General features: G+C 52.9%; 1 protein-coding gene across 3 annotated transcripts in view; it reads left to right on the top strand.

Annotated features, from left to right (window-relative positions):
* ASIC2 (acid sensing ion channel subunit 2) overlaps window positions 1–19,286 on the top strand; it is a 1,299,235-nt gene that overhangs the window by 1,264,750 nt on the left and 15,199 nt on the right. For 2 of the 3 annotated variants that reach the window (XM_074940540.1, XM_074940541.1), the window contains exon 8: window positions 17,820–17,899. The exons of the other annotated variant lie outside the window; for it this stretch is intronic. In XM_074940540.1, the coding sequence (XP_074796641.1) occupies window positions 17,820–17,899 (80 nt within the window). The remainder of the gene's footprint in view (window positions 1–17,819; window positions 17,900–19,286) is intronic. 3 annotated transcript variants of the gene reach the window in all.

The raw sequence follows: 19,286 nt of genomic DNA, 5'->3' as shown, positions 1-19,286 counted from the left end.
GGCCCATATTAACCCACTCAGGGCTTGCGTGGGGTGGACACCCTCTCACGTGGCCTGAAATCCATTTCTGGCTTTCCTGCCATCGGCCAGTGGGTGAATGGCCCGGGCCTGGGAGCAAACCCTGCAGGAGAGTGGAACCAAAGCTAGTACAAGCCGTGGCCAGCAAAGGTCAGTAGGAGCCCAGTCCCTGAGGAATAGGGCACTGACCCCATCTTTGCTCCATGTAATTGCTACCTTATGCAGAGTCATCGGGACACATGGCTGATTTAGCCCAGTGTGCTGAGTGGCACAGGGAGTTGGCAAGGCGCTGTGACACTGTTTGCTTCCAGGTGCTGGCTGCACTGTGGCCCCAGTCACTCGTGACTGGAGATTGTTACTCTCTGGGAGCCTGTGCATGACTGGCTGGGTGAAACCCTTGCCCAAATCTGCATTAATTGTCCACGTGGGCAGAGAGGCCAGGACTGAATGGGAGTGAAGTGCAGTGGTGTGGGAAGCTTGCCCTGCTCCTGCCCATGCGGTGCCCATTCTGTCCAGAAATACAGGACTTCAGTCTCCAGCGCTGGCAGCCCAGTGCCTTTCACCTGGGCTGAATTCATTCCACCTTTCCCACCAACAAAGCTGTGACACTTCACTCTGTGGTACTGACTGCATATGGGGTACCAGACAGAGCACTAGCCTGGGATTCAGGGGCCCTGGAGTCCATTCTCTGCTCTGCTACAGAGCGCCCTGCGTGACCTTGGGCAAGTCCCTTAGTCTCACTGTGCTATACCGTGAGAATTCCTGCCCTGCTGCACAGCAGGGTAAGGAGGGCGACTGTATTGTGAGGTGCTCAGATATCGCAGTGACAGGGTCATAGATAGAAGGGAAATGCTCTGCATTGTTGTCTCTGTTTTCTGATGCACCACATAGCTAGTTAGCTGGTGCCCAGCTATCCACCACCTGCCTCTCACCTAGCATTAGGTTATAAGGGCCTGATTTGGCACCAACACTTCTGGGCAGCTAAATTTGTCTCTTTAAATGAAGAGAGACACTCGGAGGTTAAATCTCCCAGAGGAAGGAAACAAATTGGAACTGGAGACGGGCTGCAAACTCGGATGGGGGTTGGGCTGCCGGAGAGACAGGGGAGCTTACCCACTTGAATTCACCTGTTGGGATCTGATTTCATTCCCATACCTAGGTGAATCCTTTTAATTCTGGTTACTACAGCTCCCAGTTCCTTCAATTACAGGCAAGAGCCAGGACAGAATCAAGAGCTACAGTTCTTTTAACCCTGTCTGGCTTCTCTGAAGCAGACAGGCTGGCTGTGTGCCCCCCACTTCCAATCCCCTGTGGCTCACTGCTTGGAGCTGAAGTACAATGCCACAAAATTTGGGGCCATCGGCATCTCTGTTCAAGAGAGGCCCAGGAATAGCAGCGGGGGCCTATGAGCCAGGACTGAGGTGCATTGCAGAGAATGCAGGGTGTACAGTGAGTCAGCAGCATGGGGCATTAGCAGAGCTGGGGGAGGATTGGAACCGGGATGCGGGGTTGCTGCAGGTCAGGTCCGAGTTGCGAGAGCAGAGCTGTGTGTGCGAAGCTCATGTGCCTGCATTGTGCTTAGCTCTGGCTAGGGCTTTGGGTCCCTTGCTTTAACAAGCTTTGAACTCACCCACCATTCCAGTTTAGTCCCATGGCTTTGGACGCTCTGGTCACAGGCCGCAGGGCGAGGGTGGCAGTTTTTGTCAGTGTTTCTCTGCAAACACTGAAACGGCGCGGCCTGAAATCTGCTCTCTGTGTTGTTCCAGCCGGACAAGTGAGGGGAGCTGGATTAAACCAAATATTTGCTGTTGACAAACGTCCTCCTGGTCTTTGCAGCCCTAATGCTAATGCATTGCCTCAGAGCCCTGCCCAAAACAGCCTGGCTGCAGTAACGCTCCGGCTGTAAGCACCCAGCTTCCCCACAGATCCTCAGGCAGTGTCTGCTGGGGACCTAGAGAGCAGGGACCTGCCCCTCCCTCACCTCTGGGCCTCACACAGAGCAGGGACCTGCCCCTCCCACGCCCTGGGCATTACACACAGCAAGGACCTGCCCCTCCCCCACCCCAGTCATCCCACAGAGCAGGGATCTGCCCCTCCCCCAGGCCTCACATCCAGCAGGGACCCACCCCTCCCCCACCCCGGGCATCTCACAGAGCAAGGACCTGCCCCCCCGCCCCCGCCACCCTTGGGCATTTCACACAGCAGGGACCTACCCCTCCCCCAATCTTGGGCATTGCACAGAGCAGCAATCTACCCCCTCCCACCCGTCGGGAATAAGGGCCCATGTCACTGCAGTGACAATGGTGCACTGAATGTGGGTCACTGGCCTCCGGGCCCAGGCGTGGGGTAGGGTCATCCAGAACAGCTCTCTAGCACAGGACAGCGGCTCGTCTCCCCAACCCGGGACCGAGACATGGTCAGTCTGAATCTGGACTCCAGCAGGGTCTGGAGGCTCAAAGTGTGGGAAACGGGCCATGGTCCTGGCTGGCACCCAGTGCCCAGCCCTGCAGGAAGCCCGGAGCAGAGCGAGACACCTGACATTGCTGGGGTGCTGCGAAGGGCTCCCTGAGCCCTGAGACTGGCCCCGTCTACAGCCAGTCTCCCCGGCAGGCAGCGCTGACAGTAAAGCACTGTATTGTGTTTATTACAAGCCAGAAGATGCGGGGGATGGGGGAGCCTGAAAAATGCAAGCAAGAGACCTGTCATGTCTCGAGCCCGGCAAAAGTTTTTTGAAGGTGTGCCGGTAATGAGCACCATAAACCCTAATTGAAGTCATCAGCGTTGCCTTGTGTAGGGACAGCTCCCTCTCCCGCGGAGCGGATCTGTCAGCAGGGCACTGCCGGGCTGGGGCGAGGCAGGCTGCAGAGACAGGCCTCGGTCACTGAGCTCATGGGCTGGGAAGCCCACCCAGCCTCTCCCTGCTCACGGTGCCCAAGTCCGGGTCTGTCAGGGATGGGGCAAGAAGTTTTGGGACAGAGCTGGCCAGTGACAAAGGAGCAGGGGCAGAGAGCTGAGCCCTCATAGAATATCAGGGTTGGAAGGGACCTCAGGAGGTCACCTAGTCCAACCCCCCGGCTCAAAGCAGGACCAATCCCCAACTTTTGCCCCAGATCCCTAAATGCCCCCCTCGAGTATTGAACTCACAACCCTGTGTTTAGCAGGCCAATGCTCAAACCACTGAGCTATCCCTCCCCTCCTCCTGACCTCCCCCTCCCCCCCGGCCCTGAGCAGTTCGGGCCTGCATGATGGCCATGGAGGTGCTTGGCCAGGGAGTCTCAGATGTCTGCATATGGCGGGTCACAGCCTAGCTCAGAGGCTGTCTCCTGGCTGTGCCTCATCCCACAGAGGGACCCTCACAGCCCATGCCCCCCACCCCACTCAAGGGTCACTCACAGCCCAAGCCCCCACCCCACCCATGGTCACTCAAAGCCCATGCCCCACCCAGGGTCATGCATGGCCTGCACCCTTTCCAGCCCCAAGGTCATGCACAACCCCTGTCCCCTCCCCACTCCGGGGTCACGCATAGCTCATGCCCCCTCCCCACTTGGGGCTCCTGCACAACCCGCTGCCAATCGAGGGGTCACATGCAACCCACCCCCCCCTCCCCACCCATGGATCATCAGACCTTTCAACCAGCAAACCTGCCAACACCTGACACCGGCCATGGCAATATGATGGTCGTGGGTGGCCCAGGCTGGGGGGTGGGGCTGAGGGATTCGGAATGTGGGAGGGGGCTCCAGGCTGGGGTAGGGGGTTGGGGTGCAGAAGGGGGTACGGGCTCTGTGCTGGGGGTGCGGGCTCTGGGGTGGGGCCGGGGATGAGAGGTTTTGGGTGCAGGAGGGGGCTCCAGGCTGGGGGGTGGGGCCAAGGGATTCAGAGTGTGATCGAAAACCGGCTGCCTGGCAACCCTACACAGGCTCCGTGTCCCATCGGGGGTCACCCGTTCATTTACAGATCAGGATGGTTTTAAAGGAGGAAACCTCTTGCAGTATATTTTTTCAGAGGTGGGGGGGTGCTCTGAGTCAGAGGCATTGTGCCCCCTCCCTGCACCGGGGGGAGGAGCACACTCTGAACTGCAGTGACCATGTCCTGCTTGGGTCAGCTGGGGGCTGAGCTGGACCCCGCCCCTGCATTCAGCAGAGCCATGACAACACATGTGCCTGCTCCCCTATTTTCACCCGGCGTGAGGGGCCAGCCACAGCCCCCAGGCCTGCTCCAATGGGCCACACTGAAATCTCCGCCTTTGAGCAGGTCAAGGGCTATTCCCATCCTGGCAGGGGCTTTCCTTGGCATACCAAGCCCCCTGCCGCCCGCCTTTGTGTTTCTCCGCAGTAGGTTTCCCTGCTGCTCTCCTGTTGCTTTGATGAAAGCGCAGCTTCATTTGTGTTTGTGCTGTGCCAACCTTAATCACTTACAAAGATTTTCCTGGGGCCCCCTCCATTAAATCTGTCCTCTCTCTGGCTGTCTGGAGCCACAAGGCAGCGTCGCATCTTGCTGCTCTGTGCCTAAATGAATAGTGGCTGAACACCCTTCAATAAACTCGGCGTCGGAGTCAGTCCGAGGGAGCTCGCCCTGGGCAGAATTAGGTGAAACCCTGATCGATGGTGTCGCCTCCGTGCAATCGCTGAGCCACTGCGAAGAGCGGAGCCATGCTTCAAATGGGGTTTGCTGCTCACTGAACTACACAGACCCAGATAATTTCATTACGTTTGCTTGAGTTCAGTCAGAAATCACAAACAGGGCATAAAATATTCCTGGAACTGAGGGGGGGCAGCCTCTTTGATCTGAGAGGAAGAGAGAGAACCACATTCATCTCTCCAGTGACTCGTTGTTGGAAGTGGGGTTACTCCAGATTTACGCCAGCACCACTGAGATTGGTTTGGCCCTAAGTCTGCTGAAGTCAGGGGAGTTACTTTGGATTTACTCCATGGTAGTCAATGTCTGGCCCTAACTCCACTGAAACCGGGGGTGCGGGGGTGACCCTAGATCTGCCACTGCCCCCCTGCAATGCCTAATAGGACTCAACAGTTCTGGAGCATCAAGCCAGGGAAACACTTCACAACCAGTGTCTAGTGGAATCAATCAAGGAATCAATTCTGAAGCACTTAGAGGAGAGGAAAGTGATCAGGAACTTTCACCAAGGGCAAGTCATGCCTGACCAATCTAATTGCCTTCTATGACGAGATAACTGGCTCTGTGGATGAAGGGAAAGCAGTGGACGTGTTGTTCCTTGACTTTAGCAAAGCTTTTGACACGGTCTCCCACAGTATTCTTGCCAGCAAGTTAAAGAAGTATGGGCTGGATGAATGGACTATAAGGTGGATAGAAAGCTGGCTAGATTGTCGGGCTCAATGGGTAGTGATCAATGGCTCCATGTCTAGTTGGCAGCCGGTATCAAGTGGAGTGCCCCAAGGGTCGGTCCTGGGGCCGGTTTTGTTCAATATCTTCATAAATGACCTGGAGGATGGTGTGGATTGCACCCTCAGCAAGTTTGCAGATGACACTAAACTGGGAGGAGAGGTAGATATGCTGGAGGGTAGGGATAGGATACAGAGGGCCCTAGACAAATTGGAGGATTGGGCCAAAAGAAATCTGATGAGGTTCAACAAGGACAAGTGCAGAGTCCTGCACTTAGGACGGAAGAATCCAATGCACCGCTACAGACTAGGGACCGAATGGCTCGGCAGCAGTTCTGCAGAAAAGGACCTAGGGGTTACAGTGGACGAGAAGCTGGATATGAGTCAACAGTGTGCCCTTGTAGCCAAGAAGGCCAATGGCATTTTGGGATGTATAAGTAGGGGCATTGCCAGCAGATCGAGGGACGTGATCGTTCCCCTCTATTCGACACTGGTGAGGCCTCATCTGGAGTACTGTGTCCAGTTTTGGGCCCCACACTACAAGAAGGATGTGGAAAAATTGGAAAACGTCCAGCGGAGGGCAACAAAAATGATTAGGTGACTGGAACACATGACTTATGAGGAGAGGCTGAGGGAACTGGGGATGTTTAGTCTACGGAAGAGAAGAATGAGGGGGGATTTGATAGCTGCTTTCAACTACCCGAAAGGGGATTCCAAAGAGGATGGCTCTAGACTGTTCTCAGTGGTAGCTGATGACAGAACAAGGAGTAATGGTCTCAAGTTGCAGTGGGGGAGATTTAGGTTGGATATTAGGAAAAACTTTTTCACTAAGAGGGTGGTGAAACACTGGAATGCGTTACCTAGGGAGGTGGTGGAATCTCCTTCCTTAGAAGTTTTTAAGGTCAGGCTTGACAAAGCCCTGGCTGGGATGATTTAGTCGGGGATCGGTCCTGCGTTGAGCCGGGTGTTGGACTAGATGACCTCCTGAGGTCCCTTCCAACCCTGATAGTCTATGATTCTACGATTCTATGATTCTAGTGCGTCCTGCGAGGTGGGTATGGCGATGCAGAGGGATTATTGTATTTACCACTCATTTCCAGCTGCTTCCGGAGTGGGACACAGCGGCTGTTTTCTACAGTTTCTATAGAAACCCGTTTACAACAAGAGGTGAGTGCAAGAGCTCTGGATACTTGCTCAAGTCAGAGCTAGACCAAACGAGACCCCTGAAACCAGTAGCTGCTCCCTTACAAAGTACACGGTGGGATCTTTAAGGAGCGCTGCAGAGCTCAGTTTCACATTCCCACCAGCAGACAGCACCTGAACTAACAGCGCCGACTACTGCAGACCCCAAAGCACTGAAGTGTCCTCGAATGTCCCCATCAAGCTCCCTGCTGCTTATTTAGCAAGAGCTGGCAGACTCCCAGCACAGGGCACTGTGGTGACTGGGAGCAACTGGGTGGCTGTTGGGAGCAACTGGAATTAGTGGCATTAGTGGAATTAGTGGCATGGTGAATTTTGTGGCTTTGCTCATCTCCCTCGCACTCATCTAAGGCTCCTTTTATAAACTGGAATCTCTCTTCTGTGTTGTCACACTTTTTCTAAGAAAAAAAGGAGGACTTGTGGCACCTTAGAGACTAACAAATTTATTTGAGCATAAGCTTTCGTGAGCTACAGCTCACTTCATTGGTGAGCTGTAGCTTACGAAAGCTTATGCTCAAATAAATTTGTTAGTCTCTAAGGTGCCACAAGTACTCCTTTTCTTTTTGTGGATACAGACTAACAGGCTGCTACTCTGAAAATTTTTCTCAGGGATTCCAATCCCCCCATGTCCCACCTGCCAACATGTCAGGCCAGAGATTCTCATTGCTCCTTTCCACCCGCATTCTCTCTCCTACTCCCCATCTCTCTTTGCTGATGCTGCCGCAGAGCCAGCACCCAGCATAGGCTGTCTGTTTGCTGCCCACACTTAGCATGGTACGTCCCCAGTACAGGGCCAAATCAGAGAGAGAGGCTGGGAATAGAATCTGCTTCAATACAAAACTCCTCTGGTAAATAGCAAACATGGCAAAGTCAAATGATGCAAGCCCAGCCAGAGATGAGTGGCTCTCTGTATGTCTCCTGTGTTTGAAAAGTCCTCCTCTCTAAACACGTGTAGACCACACCTCCCATCCAATGATCCAGTGTGTATTTATGAATCCAGCTCCCATGTATCTGGGGAGGCAGACGGCTCGAGTGCACCTCGTGTGCGGTTTTCAGGAGAATCTGAAAGGTCAGCATGTCACAGACTGAAGCGCGAGCTGGAAAAGGTGGCAGCTCGAGAGCCGAAGGCAGGCAGCTGTGCCCTGAGAGGTCTCCATCACCCCCTGTTCAGGTTCTGTGCCAAGAACAAATGCTGAAGCCAAGCTGGCAGGTTTGACCTCTATTTCCTGAACAGAATGCACAATTTGTCACACATGCAGTGTCTTGCCTAATGAATTACCTTTGCATCCAAGCCGTGGAAGTCTCTGTTCCCAGCAGATGGGTCCCTCCCACAATCATTCTGCAAAGGGAAGAACACTGAGGCCCAAAGACAATTCCAAGAGAGACATGCTGGGATGGAGGAGAGCCCAGAAATCCTGCACAGGGAGCAGAGCGGGACGGGAGCGATGCTGCTGGTCAGCTCAGTGTTCCAAGGTTCAGCTGTAGCATGTAAACTCCGTGGAGCAAGAGCTCTGCCAGCAGCAAAACAGAAGTGTGGGTGGCATGGTAGGGGGGAGGGTGTCACTTTTGTGGAGGGGGCAGGGCTGGCCTTATGGATGGGTGCTGTGAGCAACCACCCAGGGTGCCGTGGTCAGGGGGGTGCTGTGGCCACCCCCCACACACACAGAGCCAGCCTAAGGCCCCTTTAACCCTGAGGGCTGGGCCCAGAGCTGGGAGGGGCAGGGCGGGGGGTGCCCCGGCCGGGGGCTTCTACCATGCGCCAGGCTACAGCTGCTAGTCCAGGCCAGGCAGGTCTGGGACTTTCTCTTCCCCAGCACAGGCTGTTCCCGGGGCCAGGTCAGACCCACCTCAGTGAACCTCTCCCAGCTGCAGGAAGCTCTGTGGCTGCTGGCTGGGAGGCCAGCTCTGAAGGCAATGCCGCCCCCAGCAGCAGCACAGAAGTAAGGGTGGCAATACTGTGACCACCGCTATGATACCCTTGCGACCTCCCCACAACCACCTTTTGGGTCGAGACCCCCACAGTTACAACAGTGCGACATTTCAGTAGCTGAAACCGTGAAATTTAAGATGATTTAAATCCTAAGACAGTGAAATTTACCAAAATGGACCGTGCATTTGGTAGGGCCCTATACATTACGTTTCATTACGTTTCCTGTGGGTAATAGGAGTGGGGGAGGGCTTGTGAACTTAAAATACCCAAGTCTTGCCTGCGGAGTGTGGATGCTAAAGATCACAAGAGTAGCGGCTTGGCCTGCTGCTGTACACAGGTGGTTTGCTGCGCTCAACCCCAGAGGCAGCTGCATTCCAGTGGAGTAGTACAGGTATTGGGCAAAGGAGGGATAGCTCAGTGGTTTGAGCATTGGCCTGCTAAGCCCAGGGTTGTGAGTTCAATCCTTGAGGGGGCCATTTAGGGATATGGGGCAAAAATTGGGGAGCGGTCCTGCTTTGAGCAGGGGGTTGGACTAGATGATCTCCTGAGGTCCCTTCCAACCCTATGATTGCAGAGGCAGCTTGCAGCAGGCTCCTTTTGGGCCGAAAGCTTCTGGACAAATATAGATGATTAATGTGAGTTTGATGGACTAAATGCTGCCAGCGCTGGGCAAGATCTTATCTGCTACCCATCTGTTAGAGTCTGGCATACTGGGAGGGGAAGGCACTGCCTGGGAGCTCTGCCAGGAGGGATATCTCCCGTCATTCTGTCATGAACTCTGTGATTGGCTAGAGACAGACGGGGAAATTTTGCTCTGTGAGAAGGGAAGTTACTGCACAGCAGCGGCCAGCAGCTGGCCAGAGGCAAGTTTGGAATGGGGAGTTCACAGTCCAGCAAGGGGTGTTCAGGGTACCCATCCCAGAGGAAGCTGAAAGAAGCATTCATCAGTCACAGGAGAGTAAAGGGGCTTCTCGCACTAGCGTCTGGGGCCAGAACTCCAGCCTGGTATTGCTCTGATGCCAGAACATCTGGCCTGGCCAGAATGTGGGGAGCAAGAACACGAGAGTGGAGAATGGTTCTGTCAGCTCACGGCTGAGAAATGCTATACAATAGTATGGTGAGAGGTTTGGGCCCCTGGTGTAGTGCTGAGGATGGTCAGGCTACCTGCTCTCCACAAGTCCTCACTGCAGGAGGGCGGGCTCTCCAGCCCTGAGGGCACGTTAGCTACTTTTCATAAGAAATCTCAGCATGCTCTCGCTCTATTTCTCTCAATTTGGGATCCCTGGGATGAAAGCCACTGTCTCCATGTGACTGATGGCTGCCTCTGTTGCTGGTGCATGTTGTAACAATATTGTGTTTTCCTTAGAAGTCCGTACAAAGGCCTCATTCATAGGGGAAAAGGTTACTGATCTGGTCTGTACGGCCTGCATTAGTCATTCCGGTTGGCACTGGGCACTGCAGATGGCATTTTCCTCCTGACCTCACAACCAGGAGCATTTTCCTGGCATCCACTCTCAGACTTTCTTCTGCCTTCAGAGGGCTGTCCTCCTTTGTGGTCTCCATGTGATGAACTTCAGGAGGTGACTTCTCTCTGGGTTGCGCAGCTTCACCTGCTCTGCATGAGGGGTTTAATGTGCAAGATGAGGCAAGGTTCCTAAATGGAAAGTGTATTTGTGCATTCAGTTCAGCTTCTGTGGCTCATTCAGCCCTTGCTCAGAATGTCAGCCGGGGCCAGTCGCAGTGGGATAGTTAGTGATGATAATACTTTCTCATAAAGCACTAAATTGAAAACACTCCCTTGTCTCATATGGATCATCAAACACCCATTGCATGTGAGCTCCCTGTGGACGTGACCCTATAGCCTGCTCCCCATTGCCAGCACACCTGATCATACAACACTGTTATAAACAAGCAACAGTATGGCTGTATGGGGATGGAAAAACAACAAGCATTCGTTCCTGCTAGGCTATTAGCCAAGAGGCCAACCAAAGCTTGGCCAAAGCAATAGGTCTTACAGCGCACCATGAAGTTCACCATGGGCCATCAGGAGACAGCAGATTCCAATGCCGCAGACTCACCCACTGAGAGTTTAACCCTGGGAAATGCTACCGGCTGATCAGAGTGTTATAGCTGCAATTGTGCTCCCATGAGAGGATGCTCAGACAGGAAGTAGACTTCCTATGCCATCTGGAAGCCATAGAACACAGGGGAAAAGGATTTTATTCATGATATTTCCTCATCTCCAAGAAGAAAGGAGGTGGGATCTCAGACAGCTGAAGGTCTTCATCCACCCCTTGAGGTTCAGAATGACCCTGGCCTCTGTAATCCCCTTGTTAAACACAGATGACTGGTTCACAGCTGTTGATTTAAAGGATGCTTGTGTCCACATAGACATTGACCCGGCACGCAGGAGGTCCCTACAGTTTTTTGTGGGCCTAGTCCTTACCAATGCAGAGAACCCCCCTTCAGTCTCTCTATGGCACCCAGGGTATTCCTGAAGGTGTAATTGGTAGTGGCAGCTCGCCTGTATCATCAGTGTTGTCAACGTTCCCCTTCCATGGCAGCTGGCCTCTAGCAGTGAAGTCATACCAAGAAGTACGGATAACAGCCTCGCCCTGCTCAGATTTTAGCTGCATGCTTAGCTCCTGTGCAGATTATAGGCTTTATTAGAGCAACCCCATATTCAATCTGAGCCAAAGCATTCCTGACTAAGGACAGATTCCAGGCTACAGAGGATCGCATTGCTCAGCATTGGCTGAGCCCTCGGACAACGATATGAACCTGCCTTATCCTCTTCAGTCCCATGGCCTCATGTATATATCTGACACCCTTTGCAAAACTCCATCTGTGATTCCTACAGGCATGGCTGTGGCCAGGCTAAATGCTAAGCAAGCACAGTCTGGACAAACCAGTCTCACTCCCCCACAGGGTACGTGTGTGCAGTGAGTGGCCGTGAGGCTCTGAGCCCAGTGTAAACATTATGGCTCGGGCTGGAGCTGGGGCTCTGAAGCCTAAGTAGTGGGATGGGCTTTGCAGCCCGAGCTCTGGTCCGAGACGCAACTTAAAAGCATGGTCTATGCGGCCCCGCAAGTCGGAGTCTGTCACCCCAAGCTCAGAAGCTGCCTGCTGCTGGCTGTGCAGATGTACCCACGGAGTTCTGACTTCGCTCACCTGGTGGGAAAACAGGGAGGCAGTGTGCCTGGGGGAGGGAGGAAGGGAAGGGGAAAAGATTGATTACACACACCTCCCAACAATGGGGGGGGCATGTGGGTGAACATGTAGCACAGGGTACTCAGACCCAGTTGCACATAAACCTTCTGGACCTGCATGCAGCAGGTGAAGCCTTCACATGATTCCTACCCTTCGCTCCGTCCTTGCCTGTTCAGGCCAGTTTATTACATGAACAGACATGGAGGGGCGATGTCCACCCATCTCTGCATGGAAGAGCTCGATGTCCGGAACTGGTGCACTCACCACCAGATCACCCCCTCGGCAGTACCTAGGTTTGGTTTTAGTTTGGTTTTGCACCCCCTCGGCAGCACCTCTTCCTGGGGTGCAGAACACGCTGGCAGACAGCCTCAGCAGGCATTCTTCCAAGGACCACGAATGCTAAGAACAGAGCATCTTTCAGCAGTGCAGATTCCCACTGCGGGATCCCGTTGCGTCTCAAGAGAACAAGAAAAGCCCAGTGTCCTGCCCCAGTGAGGCTCCAGGCCACAGTTCTGGAGGGGATGCATTTCTAGTACAGTCGTTGGAACCACTGATGTACACATTTCCCACTGTCACTCTCTTTCATCAACTCCTGGGGGAGATCAAACAAGATGGAGCATTGGTGAGCATAGTTGCTCCTTGGTGGCCAATGCAGTTCTGGTTCCCCAGCAGTCTCCAGATGTTCTCATGGCCATGTTCTGCTCTTCCCAGGCTCACTGATGCGGGACAAAGGCAAGATCCACCCCCCAACCTTGCATCCTTCCATCTAACAATGTGGCATCTGGATGGATGGCAAACCTAGAAGGGTCATGCTCAGAGGCAGTACTATCCATCCTTGGCAGCAGCAGAAGAGACTCCAAGAGAAAATGCTACCCAGCAAAATGGAAAAGATTTCCTAGCTGGTGCCGGCATCATTGGACTTACAGAGCATGAAATACTTCAGGACATCTCCTAAACTGCTTGTCTCCTTTGCCAAATGCATAGGAGGGGAAGCTATCTCCTCAGAGAGACTTTTCAAATGGATTTCAGGTTGCATCCTAGTTGGCTACGAGTTAACGATGACTCCTCCTCCACAAGTTGTGAGGGCCCACTTGACAAGATCTACACCAGTAGCCTCTCTTCCAGAAGCCCCTCTTCTGATTTGCAGAGAGGCAACATGGAGCTCTGTCAATACTTTTGCAAGCTTGTACAACAGACACATCCTTCAGCAGAGCAGTCGTCCAGTCTGTGATACTGCCGAGGTTCTCACAGCCTCCGACTCAGTGAATGCTGTTTGTGAGTTACCTCGAGTCACATACACATAGGGGCCATCACTCAAAGAGGAAAACAAGGTTACTTACCTTTTACAGTAACTGGAGTTCTTTGAGCTGTGTGGTCCCCATAGGTGATCTGCTTCCCATCCTCCTTCTCCTCTGCGGCTGACCCTTACCGGTTTGCAGTAGAGAAGGAACTGGAGAAACGGTCGGACTGCACAGCCTCGTATATCCATTGATCGGAGCACGAGGCGGAGAAGGGCGCCAGTGCGGACGAACACACTGCTAGTGAAAATCTTACGGTCTCAGATGCATGGAGCACATGCGCACCTCGAGTGGAAGGCACATAGGGACCATGCCTCTGGAAGAACTCCAGTTACTACACAAGGTAAACAGCAGCCTTTCCCACGACATCTCCAGGCCTAAGGAATTGGATCAGAAGTAGCGTCCTGGCAATGCAAACAGAAGTAGGGAGCACATGGACAATAAAAGGATGGTCTGGGAGTCAGCTTCAGCCCCACTAACAGTGATGTGGAGGGCGACCATTTTGGAAAAGGACAAAACTTCAGAAGCTCAGAGGCAGAAATCAGAAATTCAGGGGAACCCTTTAAAAAAAGCCCAGATATTCCTGGGACTCATGATGAAATTGCAGGAATGGTTTTATGGGCAGTGGGAATGCATGAGCCTATGTTGTCTCGTCCGCTCCGAGTAGTTGGAAGCCTACTGGAGGGATGACTGAAGTGTCTCCTGTCATGAATGCAGAGCCCATATGGTCTCCCCGATCACTGGCTACTCCTCTGGCCAAGTCAGTGCCCCTGAGGTTCAAGAGATACTCCGAAGAGAATAGACAGGCCTGAGGACTCCCAGCAAGCCACCCAACGGGCAGGACACCAGAGCCAGGAGCGATAGCGAGGAACTGAGGAGACATTACAAAAATCAGTCTCAAATAAGTGTTCAAATGATTTCTTCCCCCTGAGCTTTGTCAGACATAAGCCTCGGCTACGGTGAAAGTGATTTTATTCCTACGCCCCTCCCTCTCCTTGGAGCAACCGCAAGCTGAGAGGTACCTGGCCAGGAACCAAGTGGGACCGGGGACGGATCCAGAGTCAGGTCAGCGGGCAGCTGGCTTTAGGGATGTGGTGAGTAGATTCTAGGACTCCGGGATGCGTGGGTCCAGCTCCGGAGCAGGAGACGGAGAAGGCTGTAGGGCAAGAGGATGGGAAGAACCAGCAGGGGCAGGGAGGTTGCATTTCCAATGCAATGTATTTCCCTGCAACAGCAACGCTGTCAGAACGTGCCATTGGGCTCTGGACTGTGATATTATAGATGTTGTTTCTCTACTAAATTAATACAGCATGTTCTGTTCATGGATGCTTTACTCCTGGCAGCTGAATGACAGATTGGGAACATACAGTAAAATTACCTCCAGTTGCATCACTTGGCATCCTGTGTATTCCAGCAAATACAATAATGGGGAAGGTGAATAATCAGTTAACCACTTCGCCTCATACTTAGTGGATGAAGCTCTCCTGGGTACCTGCAATGGAAGAACTACTGGAAAGGAGCCCGTATCCACTGCTATTACAGATACAGTGGCTCACTGTGACTCAATATTCTTGCACAAGAGCTATCTATTGCTAAGCATATTGGTCTTTCTGCCTGTGACTGCAGCTGCCGGGGAACATTGTTTTCCCAGTGTAAATTACCAGGAAAATGATCAGTTCACAGCTTGGACTGAGGCTGTCTGGGCTAGCTTTGATGTTCATACAGCAAGAGCAAGGAGGAGTCCTTGTGACACCTTAGAGTGCCACAAGGACTCCTCCTTGTTTTTGCTGATACAGACTAACACAGCTGCCACTCTGAATACAGCAAGAGGTGAGCCAGGACATCCCCTAAGTGACAGAACACACTGCTTTGAAAGTCAGGAAGATGATAGCCATAACTATCAAGGCATTCACTGTAAAGATTAAGTGAAATCTGCATAACGCTCATTCGCATAATGTTAACAATTGGGCACTGTTCTCACCCACTCCGGTCCCAACTGCAAACTGCTCGGTCTGTGCCCCTTCCCCTTCTCTGCCCAGCTGCTAGAGTAGAAAACAAAGCAAGGGACATTTCATATGGGGACAGAACTGCATGGGCTGATCACACCTGCCTTTGTTGGCTGCTTCCATACTTTAGCTAATTGTGGTTCCAGCTGCTGACAGCTAGTGGTGGGCCATCACCTTCACTTACCAAGCTATCAGTTAATATAGTTTCTATTATTTTTGGCACTATACAGAGACACAAGCACTGATCTGATTGGCTAAGGCCCTTCTCTGGTCCCCGTCACTGGTATCTGAGCACCTCACAATCTTTAGCCTATTTGGCCTCCCAGCACCCTGATGAGGCTGGGCAGTGCCAGGGAACTGCAACACAGAGAGACTAAGCGACTTGTCCCAGGCAGCCTGTAGCAGAGCAGGGAGCTGAACACTGGGTTCGTAAGTCCCAGGCTACTCCCCTAACCACTAGACCATCTTTCCTCAGCTGGGGGAAAGGGTTGGGAGAAATTGGTGAAAATCTTTTTCACGGAAATTAGTGTGAACATTTCTGACCCTGTGGTTCACGTGACTTTGCACCCCGCTGCACTTTCATTTTTTGCCACATTCGGGAGGACTGAACCCAAAGTCCTTTGGCAGGAAAAGGCGCCCTTGCAAATTTTGGCACGTTGCCTCAGAAGGAAAGGCTGCCTCCTCCCTAGGGGCCTCCTGGCTGGATGGCAAGAGCTCAGAGCACATGTAACACACATGTAACACCATGTACTTAGCCCTCCCAGTGCTCCTGGACGTGAGTCATGGAAATCTCACTTCCCCCATTTTGACGACCGGCAAACTGAGCTCAGAGTCTTGCCTGAGATCTCCTTGCAAGTCTGTGGCTGTATTTAAAACCCACATCTCTTGTATCTCTGCCCATTGTAGCATCTAGACAATAGCGGATGCAATAATCAGTCCCATGCAGTTACTCTGGGCTGGTTCCAATCAGGCTGTGCGATGCAATGTCACAAATGCCCAACCTGGTTCACATGCATGGCAAAGGGACATCGTTTGTTGGTGGTCAGGGGGAAACAGTGCGAGTCCAGTAGGGAAACCTCCTCCATTTGCAAAGGAAAAAGAATTCAAACAAAAATGAATCTGCAAGAGCAGAGGTGAGTTGGAGTCTTTGCTTTAGTAGAAGCACAAAGTGACTGTTTTGCTCTTTTCCCACAACTTGACCTTACGTGACTGGACAAACCCAGAGTGTGGCACTCCCGGAAACTCCCCAGGCACCCTCTGTCCCTCTAGCGCCTAAGCTGTGGAAATGCTCAGCTCCTAGGATGCATGGCCTCTAGGTCTTTGGGAGGATTGCAGCTCCTTAAGCCCTTTCCTCTGCTGTTATTGTCTCTCTCCGTTTTTTAAGTAAATGACTAGAACCTACTGACGCTGCAGACTTGAAAGTGACTCAGGCTGGATGCTAATAAGGGTCCATTAACAGATTGATGCAATGAGATATTCATGGGGCTGTCATCACTGAGCTATGCTGCTGGACCCACGCAAGGCTAGGCGGCTGGTAAGGGCAGGCGTACAGAGAGATGCTATGGGGCTTTCTGGAACAGCAGGGCTCTGTTCTTGACAGGATTCATGCAGCTTCAAGGCTTCAGCCAGGGCTCCTGAACAGTTACGTGGGTGCGACTTGGAAAGGCAATAGGCCCTTTGTTTCTAGGGGCAAAGGCAGCCTGGTGCAGTGGCCTATATGCCGTGAGTTAGTGTTGTCAGTCGAGGCCTCAGTGCTCAGGTACCTGCAGTGCAGTTGTCCCCTTTGCTAGCCATTGTGCAAAAGAACCTGAAAAAACAGAGGCTGTAAAGCGCTGCTAGAGAAAACCCTTTACGATGCACAACAACAGGGTCTACAAAACACAGGCCCGGTTCTGGAGTGCCATCTGCTGGCACCATATCTATTTACCTGTACACTGGTAGTGCGCACTCCTGTAACCAAGATCTAGAAAGAAAGTGGGCCATGGAGACTGCATTCCACCCCTAGAAGGTGACATTCCCAAGGCAGGGGTAAGAGGCAGCGTGACCATCGCTTGTTCATGTTCTCTAAGGACACAGGATTTCCACCTGCAGATCTGTTAGCCTGCACCACACCCCCTTTAACGTGTGGAAGGATAGGTTCAGTTGCTAAGACCTAAGTCTTGTTTGTTTAGGAGTATTTTGCCTTTAGCCTTCCCCTCCAGTCAATGTCAAGTGTTGTAATATTTCCCCATGCTCTACCCCAGCCATTCCAGAGGGCAGGTGCTGGCACCACCATCCCTGCCTGCTCTGTAAAACGAGCTGTGCAGCCCAGCTGACAAGTCACTGGAAACCACTTCCTACCTGGGGATTTGTTCCATCTTTTCTTTCCTTCCCTCGTCCCTGGCAATTAGCAGGGGAAGGTTTCAAATCCGATGGGCTCCCCTGCGGGACACAATGCACCTGATCCTTCATCACGTTGGATCATGAGCGTGATGTGGAGTTTATCTTGTAAATGTAGCCTTTTCTCATCTCAGCGCTTGCTGACTGGAGCTGCTGGGGCAAGAGGCCATGCTCGCGCTGTGAGTGCCATCTGCAATATCATGTCACCGTCATGTCAGCCTCGGGGGAAACCTTGACGGAGAGCAATGTGGAAATTCTGGCTGTGTATCTCCTGGGATTTCATTCTTAGCCGGGAGAGAAAGGCTCTGATTGATGCTCAGAAAATCCCAGCCAAGACATAACTGATGGGTCCCCATCTGCATTCCCTGAGCACGTTTCTTTGACAGCATGTGAGTAAAACGAGCTGTTTTCTTTCCCCTAGGTGACATTGGCGGTCAGATGGGATTGTTTATTGGTGCTAGTATCCTAACAATACTAGAGCTCTTTGATTATATTTACGAGGTAAGATCTCCCCTTCTGTGTTCCTCATTCCACCGCTAAGGAGTGTGAGTGCTGTGTGACTGAGTGCGTCTGGGCACTGGGAACTCTGCCCTGTGGACAGACACCCAGCCAGACTTGGGTGCAGGGGAACACCTAGCGAGAGCCCCAGCTGTGTTGCTGCCCAGGTGCTTGTAGTTTGGCTGAGATTCACTCCTGTTCAGAAGCTTTGTGGCAGGGGGTGATGCTCCCCCAGGAGCCCTGCCAGCCCCCTCCCTCCACCGCTTGCCTTTGTGCCTTTCTCACAGTCATCTGCATAAAATCATCATCATCATCTTTGAAAGCATCTTGAAGTAATCCGGAGCTGCGATCCTGTGGAGAGGTGGGAAGTTGGGCCATTCTGCAGCTCTGAGCCTGACATGGTTGGGTAGGCTTGGGCCAGCATGGATTCATGCTAGGTCTACTTTGGGCAGCCCTCTCTACACCTCCATCAGGGAGGCTGTGTCCTCGGTCCTGCCATGGAATGGCCAGCCCTGAAGCAGGCAGCTCCCTAGGGACCTAGGAACTGATAGACCGGATCAGAACCAATGTCCTCTCTCCAGCAGCGGTTGGTACCAGCTGCTTCAAGGAAAATCAGTGCCATAATGGGAAATTATGGCATAACCAAGCCCTGGTGGAAGTTCCTTCCTGACCCCCACTTCAGCTTCCACCCTGAGGCAGGAGGGCTATGTCCCTTGAGTATTTTTATCCCATCTCATGTAAGTGACACATCACATCAATTCTGATGATCAAACCAAGAGCAAGGAGTAGCATTGCACAGACTTTTGTAACCCTGGTGCCTGTCGCCTCCCTGCTTCCTAGTCGTGTGCCAGATGTACTGCTGGCCATGTGCCAGATGTGCTGTCCAGCAGCCCAGAGCTCTGGGGGTGCGCTTGCGGTGCGGCAGGAAGGGATCTGCTCCCCTCAGTATCAATAGCATTCCCTGGCAAGCCCGCTCTGAAGCCGTGAACACGCTGAGAGCGTGTTCCTCACACACACCCTGCTGCAGCACGGGCTGTGCCGGCCCTGTCCCCTCTCCAGGGCAGTTCACCGCAGCAATTTTGATTTGCGCAGTGCCGTCTGCTGGTCGTCTCGGGAATTAGCTCTCCAGCTTTGGAGCACCCTCTGCAGGATGGTGTCTTGCCTGCCACTGGCCCCCATGTCCCTCCTGGACCCCAGTGCCCCTTTACTTTGGGGTGCTGCCCCCTGGCAGTGCCCCCACACTCTGGGTTTCCCCTCCCAGGGGAACCCCCACCCTCTATCCCCATCTTCCCTCAATGGCTACTGCCAGTCACTGGGGCAAACTGCAGTCTGTAAACCACTCATCACAGGCAAGGGGGTTTGGACCAGCTGCCTCTGCCTAACCCCAGGC

This window comes from Natator depressus, chromosome 27 (genome assembly GCF_965152275.1).
Source record: "Natator depressus isolate rNatDep1 chromosome 27, rNatDep2.hap1, whole genome shotgun sequence".
NCBI lineage: Eukaryota > Metazoa > Chordata > Testudines > Cheloniidae > Natator > Natator depressus.
Note: the sequence above shows the minus strand (reverse complement) of the source record. Positions and strands in the feature narration are given on the sequence as shown.